Source organism: Ceratotherium simum, chromosome 10 (assembly GCF_057802395.1).
Source record: "Ceratotherium simum simum isolate JZ-2026a chromosome 10, ASM5780239v1, whole genome shotgun sequence".
In the NCBI taxonomy this organism is placed as follows: Eukaryota; Metazoa; Chordata; class Mammalia; order Perissodactyla; family Rhinocerotidae; genus Ceratotherium; species Ceratotherium simum.
Window position 1 is genome coordinate 82363575 of NC_141909.1, and position 13168 is coordinate 82376742.

The 13168-nt window shown below is 45.8% G+C and overlaps 1 protein-coding gene across 5 annotated transcripts; it reads left to right on the forward strand.

Annotated features, from left to right (window-relative positions):
• The first annotated feature begins 2144 nt into the window (after positions 1–2144).
• On the forward strand, positions 2145–12816 carry GJB6 (gap junction protein beta 6). 5 transcript variants are annotated; one of them, XM_014791206.2, is made up of 3 exons: positions 2155–2218; positions 4668–9656; positions 11326–12816. In XM_014791206.2, exon 3 carries the CDS (start codon positions 11341–11343, stop codon positions 12124–12126), a length of 786 nt encoding a protein of 261 aa, XP_014646692.1. In that variant the 5' UTR covers positions 2155–2218; positions 4668–9656; positions 11326–11340; the 3' UTR covers positions 12127–12816. The 5 variants fall into 5 exon arrangements, with proteins under 5 accessions (XP_087292462.1, XP_014646692.1, XP_087292463.1 ...); XM_087436337.1 differs by having other exon boundaries at positions 4668–5974; positions 9441–12816; XM_087436338.1 differs by having other exon boundaries at positions 4668–5974.
• The last annotated feature ends 352 nt before the right edge of the window (positions 12817–13168 follow it).

The window sequence follows — 13168 nt, forward strand, 5'->3', positions numbered from 1 at the left end:
GAGCATCTCACCATCATCCGTTCAACCCTCCCAGTATTGCAAAGGGAGATCCATACTTCACATGTTTTGTGCTGATTAAATTTATGGCCTCGGAAATCATAATTAAGATGCAGAGGGAAAATATCAATCGAGTGAGTTTCCTGTCACTGATTCCACCTAGGACTGCAAAAGTCTTGTTGTTAGAATTGTGTGATGCTGTAAGTGGACAGGAGGGTTGTATCATCTCCTGAAGGTTTTTCCACGTTTGGCACAGAGTCAACTATCAGTCAACACTCTAGGTGCCTCCAGATATCCTTAGCAAAAAATGTTTAATATACTAACTTTTCAGTTTTCAAATGAACATTTTAACAAGTCTGTAAGTTTCATATAGTGCATATTTAATTTCTGCTGCAACAGGACCATCTGAGGAGAAGTGAAAATTGAATGATGGAGTTAAACATTAAGAAACAAATGACAAAACAAAACAACAGCACCGTGAGGCTAGTACAGATAACCTGAACAGGAAAGAGAGATTTTTGCACAGCATTGAGACAGTTCCCTTTCTGAACACCTGAGCAAATGCAACACATTTTCTGTGGCTACTTTGGTTCAAAAGTGCTTTCCTGGACGGGTCCTGGAACAACTTCATTGGTCCAAAATCAAACCGCTCACAGTGTTGTATAGGACCAGCTGTAGGAGGGCAAATGCGGGCAGTCACACTTGAGGAGCAGGAGCTATTTCCAGAACTATCTGCCTATGCTGGTTGGCTTTGCCAATAAATATTGGCAAATACTCATGGAACAGCCTCTACTACCTGCAAAGTACTTCCTCTAGCGCTGCAGGAATGGAAAAAAGGCTTAAACTGTTTATAATCCCCAAAGAAGTTTACAATCTGCTTTTAAAACTGAGTCATTCTACTATGCAAACAGACGTGCCTGGCTGGAGGATGTGTTTGGGGGGACTGACGGAGAGAAGACTGGAAAGGTGCCAGATTGTGAAGAGGAGGGTCATTCAAGGCACAGGACACATTAAGGCAGCAAGTCTGTCTACTGAAAAAGCCTAAAACAGAATTTTGTATATCTCCACCCCTACATTCAAGGCCATTCCAGGGGCACCCCTAAGTGTTCTTCTGAACTTATCTGACAGGCGCAATTCTCTGAGAACCTTGTGTTCAAACCAAGTATTTCAAAAGGTGAATTTTTATAAAGTCTTGGTTCATCTTTTGTGACCTTGAAGAAACATCTTAACGACCACCACTAAACTTGTGGCATGAGAGAATATGACGTACCCAGTAGCATACGATTTAGGTGGGAACATTTAATTACCAAACAACATTGTGGAATAAGCAAGTCACATATCTCTTGTTTGGTGTAGGACAGGTTTGAACCTGTAAAGCCGGGTCCCTAAATAACTTCCAACATTTCCACCCCAACAGCCCCTGCACCACCGCTGTGTCGACCCTGGGCATTCGGAGCCCTGTCTGTCAAGGGGGCCAGGCAGGGTGTTTACGTGGTGTGCTGCGCCGGCTGAGGAAGGCCCGCTCTGCTTCCCGCGGAGGAGGCTTCAGAGGACGGCGGTAACTAATGAAAATAACCCCTTTAACTTTTCTAAGTGGTCATTAATTAATAAAGAACAACAGTCACTGTGCCTCCAGGCTGCTCTCGGGGAGAGGCCACACGCGGGTACCCGGCGGGCTATGAGAGGGTGGCAGTGTCCAGAAAAAAGGACGATGTGTCCCGGCAAAAACATAGCCTGCCGCTAACGCCGATCCCAGCGGATGCTGGGTCCGAAGCCTCGCTACGGGCGGCAGGCCCCCTTGCCTAGGTCTTCCCCCTTGGGGGTCGTGCCAGGCGCCCCGGATCTCCGCCGAGCGGCCCCCAGCCCGAGCGCTTTGCCCGCGAGCCCCCAGCGCTGCCGGGAGACCTAGGCCGCCCCCTCACCACCCCCCAGGCCCAGGCTGGGCCAGCCGCTGCGCCCGGCGCCCCCGAGGGGCCTGTCTGCGCCCCGCGCCCCGCGCCCCGGGCGGGCACGCGTCGGGGCCCGCGCTCGCCTCTCGCACCCGCCCGGGAGGCGTCAGGCAGAGGCGGGGTGGGGCGCGGTTAAAAGGCGCTGCAGGTGGGAGCCGGGCCTTCACCGAGGCCGGGCGGGAGCGCCGACTGCACAGTGCGCACACCGGCCCGACCGGCCTGCCCGGCTGCCGCGGAGAGCGCCCCGCTGCGCCCTGAGCCCCTCCGAGCAGGTAAGCGGGCGCCGGGCGCGCTGCCACAGGGACGACGCCCCCGCTGCGCTGGCGGGCCGTGCGGGGCGGCGGGACTCGGCGCCATCTCGGGCTCGGGAAGCCGGGAGGGGAGGTCGGCAGCCTGTCGCCTCTCTCGCCCTTGTCGCCCGTGTTGGCGACCGCTCCCCGCTGGGCCCTGTGGCCGCGGGGCATGGTCGCCCTCCACGGGCTGCCAGTAGGGGTGGGCGTCCCCGTGGGGTTGCCCAGGGCAACCTTATCTGCCCGGGATCCGCATCCTCCCGGGCCGCGCGGCCGGGCCGGAGCCCGCGCTGCCTCGCGCCCTCTGCGCGCTCGGAGGAAGGCGGATGGCCTGGTTTGACTTTAGCCCAGATGGTCCCACTTGGACTTGCACAACAGGTTTTATAAAGGTATCACCTCGTGTGCATAAGTGGCCGGGGAGGGGCCCTGTGCCTCTTACCCCACTTCCGTCGCTGCGTTTTGGATTTTCTTCGCTTTTGTGGGTCCCTGACAAAGTCCCCCTTGGATTTGGGGGAGAAGAAAGCCAGTTCAAGTTTAAGTTCAGCCAGACCCTGCAATTCGTGGCTAGTCCTTAAGTCCCAGGTAGAACTGACCCCTGTGGCTTCCTGTTGTACGCCGGGGGAACTTGTGAAATGCAGGTGACAATAATACAATTATTGGACCACAGTAATTGAATGTCATAGGTGACACATCTCAGCTAAAAGGTGGAGGCCCCAGAGGTACTTCCTGTTTGGTGAAGCAGACCAGTCCCGGGTGTCACCTGGCATCGTGTGTTTTTTGGACTGGGCTGGCCTCCCTGCCTGGAGAGCAGGACAAGTCTGAGGTGAGTGTGGCCTGAACACAGCTATGGACGCCTGGAGGGCTAGGGACCTGCAGCTATTGCAGAGACGCCCCGTCTAGCGACCTCGGTGTCCCCGAGGTGGAATTCGCTGTCTGTTTAGTGCCTGCTTGACTTTAATCATGCACGTTGTTCTTTCCCTCCAGTAGACTTTATGCCATAGAAGTATTTTGTTGCCCCAGTTCTAGTAGAATCTAGCCCGTGTTCTAGAAGAAAATGTCCTGCCCCAATGCAGTTTCCTTAGAATTGCAGGATGCTGCTCAAAACTGCTCCTGTGGAGAGCTTTGTCTGTGGTTTGGATCAGGCGGAGCTTTGGGGGTGCTGTTTGAACTCTGCCCAGGAGGAGAGAAGGGGGTTGTGAAGAGAGAGAACATCACACTCTAGCCTGCACATAACTGGGGGGAGGGACGGTGAAGCGTCCCCATTGCCGTGGCCATAGTGACCAGAACCTGGAAGACACTAATGAGTTCAGCTGCTTCACTGGTGTTTTTATTTTAAAACAAATTCTGATACAGGTGATGGTGACTTCATTCTCTTTTTCTTCCTTTTTCTCATCTGAATTATAAGAGCATTAAGGAGAGGGACTACAGTAAGTCTGACTAAACAATCTCAATAGAGTGACAGAAAAGTTCTGACTGCAAATCCTCACCGTGCATGTTTGATTCAATCTGAAGATTCCAGGAGCTACAAATTGTTTGTATACATTAGTTAAAATGTTAAATAGAATAAAATTGTGGGAAAAGAATTTCGACCCAACTTCTTGGTCTGTGAGGGTATAATCCTTCTAATGGCTACATTATCATGCTTTAAGATTTCTGTTTTACTTGCTTGATCCGTTAGAATGGAACTGGGTCCCCAGAGGGCCTTCCTCCATTTTTATTCTCAGGGTCATTTAACTCTGATTCGACTTAAATGTTTGGAAAGGACACAGGTATACTTGAATGAGAGACTACTTAATGGAAATCATTTTTTTAACTCTTCTAATTTTTAAATGGATTAAGAAATACATGTAATTCTATGATTGTCCATTTTTATAGTTAGACTCCATAGGCAGAAAAAAAATTTTCATTTTTATTGAGTTAATTTTGAAGAAGTATATAAATCCTAAACCACTTTATTATTGGTCGTTACTTTGATAGGACAATTGATGAAGTTTTGAGTCATTAAATTTAAAAATCAGCTATCGGGTTGTCCCTTGGATGACATGAGATTTCTAGAGACAAAAGATAAAGATCTTCCTGATTAAGGAGAGTTTGAGGTTGGTTTTTTTTTTTTCAGACTGCTGATTTTGGGGGTAAGGGAACATATCTAGATTCTCGAACTCCCTCTACTTTTTTTTTAATGCTCAGGGAACAGGCTTGAGGTTTGGGATTGGGTATTATTATTATTATTTTGATAGGGAAAAGAATCTATACTAAAGATTTTATTTTGATTTCATTGTGTATTCAAAGTATGGAGCATCAGGTAACTGGCAGTATCCAGACTTCCCTCATAACAGTTCTGGGGATGAAGAAAAACTACCCAGCAAGGTCGTGCAGCAGACAAATGGGGAGGAGTTAAAGAAAGATGCCACATCTGCTATTTTCTCCTCAGCAGGTAACATCCTCACGGCCATCCAGAAGCAGCACAAAGATTTATATTCATATTGTTACTGTGCAGCATCACCTTCTGGGCAATTAAATGGTGCAGAAGAAGAAAGCCTGAAGCCCTTGAAGAGGGAGCCTTGCCCTGATTCTTCTCGGGTCGATAAGCTGTGGATCCTTGGAAGTTAAGTCTCAGGGGTACTAGTGTGGTTCTGAAGTTGTTGCCTTCTGTCAATACAAACTCCTCAACTATCTAAAGCTGACGTGGAAATTGTGAGGAATGTGTTCTGTTCTCCGGTCTATCAGATATTCACTGAATGACTTTGAACGGGTCATCCAAAGAGGAATAGAACTATCTAGAAAGATACTTTCTACCTCCTGGTGTATACTGAGGGGTAACACTATCGTTTTTAGGGCTTCAGTTTTGGTTCTGTCATCAGTGAAACTAAAATGGCATTGTTAAGCAAACTAGTTATGATTAAATTCTTAAATAAGTTTTCGAACAATCAAGAAATTATATTACTGAAGCAGAATGCTAGTAGACTTAAATTATTTGAATTGTAAAAGGGAAGAACAATCTGTCTTCATGATACTGTGTGTATCGTCAGAAATAAGGTTAATGGTTGACTTGTTCTTAGAGCTGTGTATTTCAGACTGGAGCTTTAGTACCAAGAGGCCACGTGGAGTTCTTCACTGTGATTAGATAGCCCACAGAACCAAAGACAGTTCACCTTTGTGAGTTTCAGTGTAGCCACATTCTTAGGCATTGAAGCCTATGGAAGCTCAGCCTATCTAGTCTTTCCTTAAGAGAGAGCCAGAAAGGCACCAGTTAAAATATACCTCTCTGGTTTACAAAGAGTTAATGTTTTACATTTTATTGAAAAAGCTCTCTCCGCTGGCTGCAGCCTGCTCAAAGCATGAAAGGAAAGAGATATTTTGTTTACTAATAGTAATTGCAAAGTGTTCCAATGGATGCAGTTATTTTGGAAAGTAATTTTCAGAGTATTCGACCTTTATGACAGGTTACCCTAGGGGTTATGTTTTTACAGGGGAGAGGCTGAGGGTCGGCAGAAGTCTGTTTGCCCCCAGCCAGGGCGGGCCTCAGCCCACTGAAGGGTCAGGTCAGAGGAGCAAGTGGAGCCAAATGTTCTGCTTTCAGACTTCTGTCAGCTCCCTCCTCCCCCGCTCCCTCCTCTCCCAGGCTCCTTGAGTGGGAAGAGTGTCCTGGGGGCTGCCAGGTGTTACCAGCAACTGCAGCAAGGTGCCAGGAAGATTGGGGCAGTCCAGCCCCCTGATCTGTCTCCTGATACTTGTGAGGTGAGCCCTCCTTCTACTCCTAGCCCATGAAGAAACACAGGACAGATACCTGGGGCCTCATTAGAAAGACCCTCAGGAATGATGTGAGCTACACAAAAGAGTGGAAAGAGAAGCTTTCACTAGAGGAAACACTGGTTCACATTCACTGAAGGCCCTTCCTGCAGCATACTTAGGGTGAGGCAGTGATGGGGAATATGGAAAATAGCTCTTCCTTTCAAGTCATTTCTACTGTGATAAGTAATAGGGCCTTTGTTGCTCTTGCAGGAAGAGACTGCAAATCAGGTGATTTGTTTCTAGTCTGATTAATTGTCTTGAGTGACCAGTAGGCTAGACACACTTATATCTGAGTTTAATCACTCATTTTTGTTAGTGACCTAGGCATTTCCTCTCTTTTTCTTCCTTTAAAGGCAGAGGCAAATTGCTGATTTTCAGTCAAAGTCAATAAGTATTGTAAAATAGATTATTGTCTCCTCAGCTTTGTACTTTGGTAGACCGTCTTCAGAGCATGTAATTAGGGAACCCAGAAAAGTCAAAAGAAATAAAGCTACTGCCATCATAATTGTCCCTGTTTTTAAAAAGGGAGAAGTCTAAAGGAGCAGAAGGCAAGGATTCTGCTTCTAGAAAGCTGGGACCACATTCTGTGGGGAAATTCTGACCTCCTGAGCTCTCCCCTGACTTCAGCCTCTCCAGTTCATTTGGCTGAGCCGGTCTTTGGCGCCTTGATCAGTCTGCTGCTTAGAAGGGCAGGTACTAGGCAACCACAGGTCTGTGTTGTTCAGGCGGGCTACAGATAGAGAACTCAGTGGGAGAATGGCCTTCTTACCTGTGGGCGAGTGTAAATTCTCTGCACTTTGGAGGGTTTGAGAAAATGTAAACTTTTATTTGATAAATCAAAAACTCACTGATTGGGCACTTAATTAACCAAACTTCAGTGGGAGATGTTTATTGGCTGATTAGAGATCATCTTCATTCTATAAACAACCAGGACTGACCCCCAGGTGAACAGCCACCGTAAAATATGTTTAAACATGAAGATGTATATGTTTCTACCTCCCCACTGGTCATATCCTGAAATGTTTCTAGGATAGAACAGGAACAATTAGGAAAATTTATTATAATAACTTTTAGCAGGACTAAAAATTAATTTTATAATTCGTATTGTCTAAAATGAGTTTTTTTTTTTCCCCTCCCCAAAGCCCCACTAGATAGTTGTATATTCTAGTTGTAAGTTCTTCTAGTTCTTCTATGTGAGCCACCACCACAGCATGGCAACTGACAGATGAGTGGTGTGGTTCTGTGCCTGGGAAACAAACCCAGGCTGCTGAAGCAGAGGGCTCCAAACTTTAACCACTAGGCCATCAGGGCTGGCTCTGAAGTGAGTTTTTTAAGGCAAAGATACATTTACTGTGGACCTTGGAAATCTCTTTAGGCCATGGATAAGTAGTATATGAAAGGGAGAATTTAATAAATACACTTTAATTAGGGAACCTTGAGAACACTAGTGCTGAATGAGGCCCCTCTGCATTACCCCTGACAAACACTCACACAGCTTCTGATTAAATGCTTTAAGGATGAGAAACCACAACTTAGAAGAGTTCGTGTTTAAAGACTTGTGCCTATTTAATTTTCTCAGCTTTTTTTTTAAAAAAAGCAAAAACCTGGCTTTCTTTTAATTCTACCATGGGATCCAATTCTTAGTCCTAGATCAACATAAGAATCAAATCCTCCTGCCCCAAATACCAAGATTGCTGTCATGTGCCTCATAGTCGTCCTCAAGGCTCAAGTGTTCTAGCTCCCTCAGCTCCTCCTCCTGTGAGATTCCTTCTGGGCTCTGCCACCTGGTCGCACTCCTGCAGACACCCTCCAGCGTGCCCCTGTCTTTCTTCAAAAGTGAAATGAACGCAACACTTCAGATGTGGGCTGCCTAGGGAGCGGGGCACTCTGTTCTCTTCATATAGCCTAAGCCTGAGTTTCTTTTCCGCAGTCTTGTTGTATGGCACAAATCTACTGCTTATAAGGATATGCCTTAATTAAAAGGTTAGGATGTAGTCAGTAAAAGAACCATGAAAGTACAACTAACTTGCTGAGTACAACTAACTCATATCTCATGATATGAGAGGCATCTATAAACATGATTTTGATACTAAAATATCTGTGCTGTTGCCATCATCATGGTTACTATTAGCAAACTAATAGCAGCTCTTTAGAAGGAGGTTCATGGGTGCAGTTGTAGAATTTTGCTGGGGGCTCAACAGAAAGTTCCCTCGTTCATATATGTAAACTTTCTCTTATTTGTCCTTCTCCAGGCGTTGGGCCCCTCTCTCATTCTGAATAATAACATTCTGATCCCGTCTGTAAATTGTTCAGTACTCTAACATTTAGTTCTTCTGGGGATGGAGACTGGAACTCTTCTCAGAAGGTAGACACTAGCACCACACCTCTCTTGTACCATGTTTTCAGAAATAATTTTTAAAATAATTTCTCTTTGATAAAGTAGGGGAAGTAAAATAAGAGTTTCTGCCTTTTATTTGTTATCAATTAAAATTATGCCATATGCTCCAAGCATTGTGCCCACCCCTTTTATTTCTTTTGGCTCAAGTATCTTATTTTTCTTTTTTTCATGTTTTTTAATTTATTTTCCTTTTTTTGTTTTGTTTTGTTTGGGTGAGGTTTGGCTCATTTCGTGCTTAAACTTCCTGACATTGTTTTTACAGGCTTGGGCCCCACTGCTTGTGTGTGGTGATCTGAGTTGTCTTCCACCATTTTGTTGCTCCTCAGCCTGCCCGAGGCCCGCCCGCCGTCCCTCCGCTGACTCCCTCCCTCCGCTGACTCCCTCAGAACCTTACTGACGCACTTAGGAACCCTCGTTCCCCCTTTTCAAGTCTTCAGCTATGGAATTCTACCTCTCTTTTCTTTTTCATTTAAAGAATTAATATGCTTCCCTAAAGTCTGGGCTAAGTTAAAACCGTAACTTGAGATTTTTCCCATTTGTGCCCCGGTGTAAGCTTTTAGCTCAATTTTAGTTCGGATTTAAGAATCCAAATGTTCTCATCATATTCTGTTTTAAAACTTTTCATACTCCATGGTATTTGAACAACTTTTGAGATCTATAAACATTTTGAAGTCCTTTACTTTTTTCTGGCTGATGGAGTTGGAATAGGCCAGTACGCACTAAATCCTTCAGTTTGACCCAAAAATATTTCTCTCAGGCTCCTTATTGCCAGCTCCACCTCCTTTTGCTGCGGGGCCAGCCTCCAGGGCCTGGGAGCCCTAAGGATTCTGAGGGTGCTGTTATTTGACTCCTTCCTATGGATCATTCCAAAGGAAGGCACGTGGAGTCTGTGGAATTCCGTGATCACCTGAATTGTCCTTTGATAATCAAGTGCAGGTGCAGGTACTGAGGAGCAGCTACCTCGCTCGCCCTGTTTTTGCCCATTGACATGTTCTCTGCTCCCACTTCGCATAGCTGTGACCCAGCACCTTCGCCAAGTCCACCGACAGCAAGGTGTCTCTGTCTGGAAGGCTCCCCGCGCTTCTGCACGTGATTCCTCCTGCATCCCCACCTGCTCTCAGCTCCCCTGAGAACCTGCTTGGCCCAGGAACCGGACTGTGCCTTGGGATTCAAAGATGAAATAGCTAACAGCCGTATACAGTAGACGCTCAATAAACAATGGAAGGCTTGGTGATTATTATTTACTTGGCTTTGGCAATGAGGTGAAAGTGAGGAGTTTTCCTATAATTGGGCTCTGTATGTTTTGGCAAGAGGAAAAGGCAGGGGGAGAAACCATGATGGGGAAATTTCTAGCTGTGCCCCTGCTTGCACTCCCCTTCCCTCCCCTTCCACAGCACGTGCCCTGCACTTCCACTGCCTCGTCCAGACAGAGGAGGAATGCACACACAAGTATAAGATGGGTGCTGGCGTTGCTTCCTTAGACCTCATGTCTTTCTGAGAAAAATGTGTCAAAAAGCCAAACCAAGGGCAAAAGACGAATTTCTCAGAAAGCCAGCTAAAATGGGAGTCTGCCTTTTATAACACAAGACTGGCTGACTTTATTAAAGTCTACAGAGGTCTTGCTGCTGGGGCACACATTAGCACCTCATTCAGCGGCTGAGTGCTGGGCACTCCTGGAGTGGCTGAGGCTGCCTCTGTTTACCCAGTTGCTTTGAAGAGCAGCAGACGTGATGCAGAGGAGGCAGATCAGTGGGCAAGAGTATGGGCCCTGGGGAGGTGGAGGCGGTCAGCCTGAGAAGGAGAGGCCTGGCCCCACTGTGCTCCACAGGCATTCAAGTACAAGCAAGTCTCTAGAACATGGATTGCCAAAAGGACTTTGGTGACTCCCTCATCCGCTAAAAGGGGGTGTGAAAAATTACTTGAGTCTGTGTTTCTGAAGAGAGGGTCTTTTACTTTCAGAAGATTCTTAATGGCTTCATTATTCGCCCTTTTTTTTTCTTTTTTTTTTTTTAAGGGGAATGCTGACCGATTCTTTAGTCTTCTGTGGCAATGTAGGATAAGAAGGCGTCCGTTTGAATTGTAGCTAAAGTTTCTGTAGAAGTCAGGAAGTCCTTCCCTCTCAGGATGTTAAATCCGTGCGCTAGTAGGGAGGGGGGCTCTGCGTGGCTGCAGCAGCCTGTTCCTTCATCCACGGCTCTCCGGTGTGAACGGTGCCTGCTGGGGAGGGAGAGCCGGCATTGGCCGTGGTTACCATGGAGGACAAGTGAGCACTTTTTGTAAAAGCTTGTGATTCTCTTTGAAGCGGATCTTTCAGTAGTTTATGACACTGAGTTTCCTAAGAACACATGATTACAGCAAATGTTATTCAAGCTAGAAAAAAATATAAATATATTGTATAAAGTAAACTAATAAGTATTTGGTTTCTTTTTTCCCTTAGTCTGCTGGGTAAACCAGATTATGTCATTCCAATGAATGATTTTTTTTCTTGGATAAGCCATTTAATAAATAAAATCTACTGTGGAACCTCTGTGATCCCTGGGGCAAAATGAAACTGATGCAACATGTATTTACATAGTGATTAAAAGGGAACTCGGAAATGACTTTGTTTACCCAAGTTCCTGGATTCATGTCAAACAGCAATCTAATGGAGAATCTGAACTGAGTTGAATCAAGATGATCTGAAACCCCCCAACAGTTATTTCTGGTTCAGAAACGTGAGAATGTTTTTAGAGTGGGCATTCCTTATCAGAAAACCTCCTACTAGCAATTTAGGGGTTGAAGCTATAAAATATCACGGCATACTTTAAGAGAAATTTGCTTCAGTCTATAATACTATACTGTTTAATAAAATCAAAGGAACTTTCCATTAATTAATCTTTACTAATTTTTGTCTGTTTAGGAATAAACCAACACAATGGACTGGGGTACCCTGCACACTTTGATCGGGGGTGTAAACAAACATTCCACCAGCATTGGGAAGGTGTGGATCACTGTCATCTTCATTTTTCGTGTCATGATCCTTGTAGTGGCTGCTCAAGAAGTGTGGGGTGACGAACAGGAAGATTTTGTCTGCAACACTCTGCAACCTGGGTGCAAAAATGTGTGCTATGACCACTTTTTCCCCATGTCCCACATCAGGCTGTGGGCTCTGCAGCTGATCTTCGTCTCCACCCCAGCCCTGCTGGTAGCCATGCATGTTGCCTACTACAGACATGAGACTGCCCGCAAGTTTAGGAGAGGAGAGAAGAGGAACGAATTCCAAGACTTAGAAGACATTAAGAAGCAGAAAGTCCAGATAGAGGGGTCCCTGTGGTGGACGTACACCAGCAGCATTTTTTTCCGGATCATCTTTGAAGCAGCCTTTATGTACGTGTTTTACTTCCTTTACAATGGGTACCATCTGCCCTGGGTGTTGAAATGTGGGATTGACCCTTGCCCCAATCTTGTCGACTGCTTTATTTCTAGACCTACTGAGAAAACCGTGTTTACCATTTTTATGATTTCTGCCTCTGTAATTTGCATGCTGCTTAATGTGGCCGAGTTGTGTTACCTGCTGCTGAAAGTTTGTTTTAGGAGATCAAAAAGAGCACAGACGCAAAGAAATCACCCCAATCATGCCTTAAAAGAGAGTAAGCAAAATGAAATGAATGAGCTGATTTCAGAGAGTGGTCAAAATGCGATCACAGGTTTTCCAAGTTAAACATTTCAAAGTACAATGTAGCTGACTCATGATAAAACTGACCTGAAGCTCCCCTCTCCAGGCTGAAGACCTTGTCTTCATCAACGGCTTTCGTAGTACATAGATACTTGAGTTAACTTTTTGTAGAATAATTGTGCCATTAATATGCAACATAATATGTGGTCCATCTCTGAAAACTAAGACGATGACAACTGTGCCTTGAAGTAACTTGAACATGTTTGTTTTAAGTGGACTGTCTGACATAGTGGATATTCCCTGAAAATTTAAGTATGTAACTGTTGTTGATAAAGAACATTTATCTATAAATTGATGCTCTTATTAGTAAAAGATATTTTTATAGGATCAAATGTTTTAGTTCTGACTTTGTATATTTTTATAATGACTGGTCTTCCTTACTTGGAAAAACTTGCAATGTTAGTTTTAGAATCATACCATAAGTATCTAAATTTTGAACTTAAAAGGGTCTACCTTGTAAATATTGTTTTGAATTGTCTATTGACAAACTTATGAACTGTCATGATACTCTTAATGTGGAAAGTGTTCGTCATACCATGTATTTTTACTGCTTTCTGAATGTGGACCGAGCTGTGTGGAAGCGGGAAGCTTTTTAAAACCAGCCTATTTGCAGTCATTGTGAACAGCGGACGCGTGAATGTGCTCCCCTCAATAAAGATCAGCCCCATTGCTTGAGCCTCGGTCCGCATTCTGGGTTTCTGTGCGGTCCGGTCGCGGCGCCAGCGTCCCAGTGCGGTGATGCGCCGGTGGGGCTCCTCTTGCTGGCGAGGCTGCCGTCGCGCGCGTGGGCTTGCCGGGAGTCCAGCGGCGCTCGCGCATGCTCACAGCAAGTGAGCGGGGGCTGAGCTGAGCCGCCCACCAGGTCCTCAGCTTGGGGAGGGGTTGGCTGCTTTAGGACACAGCAAATGGCCTCTGGGTCAGTTCGGGCTTGATAGAGAGGAGGTTGGGGAAGTTGGACTCCTTCGTTGAGTCCTTCAGTCCGTGGTGACAGAAGAGCACCCGTAGCCTCACGCCCATCGGTGGGGAA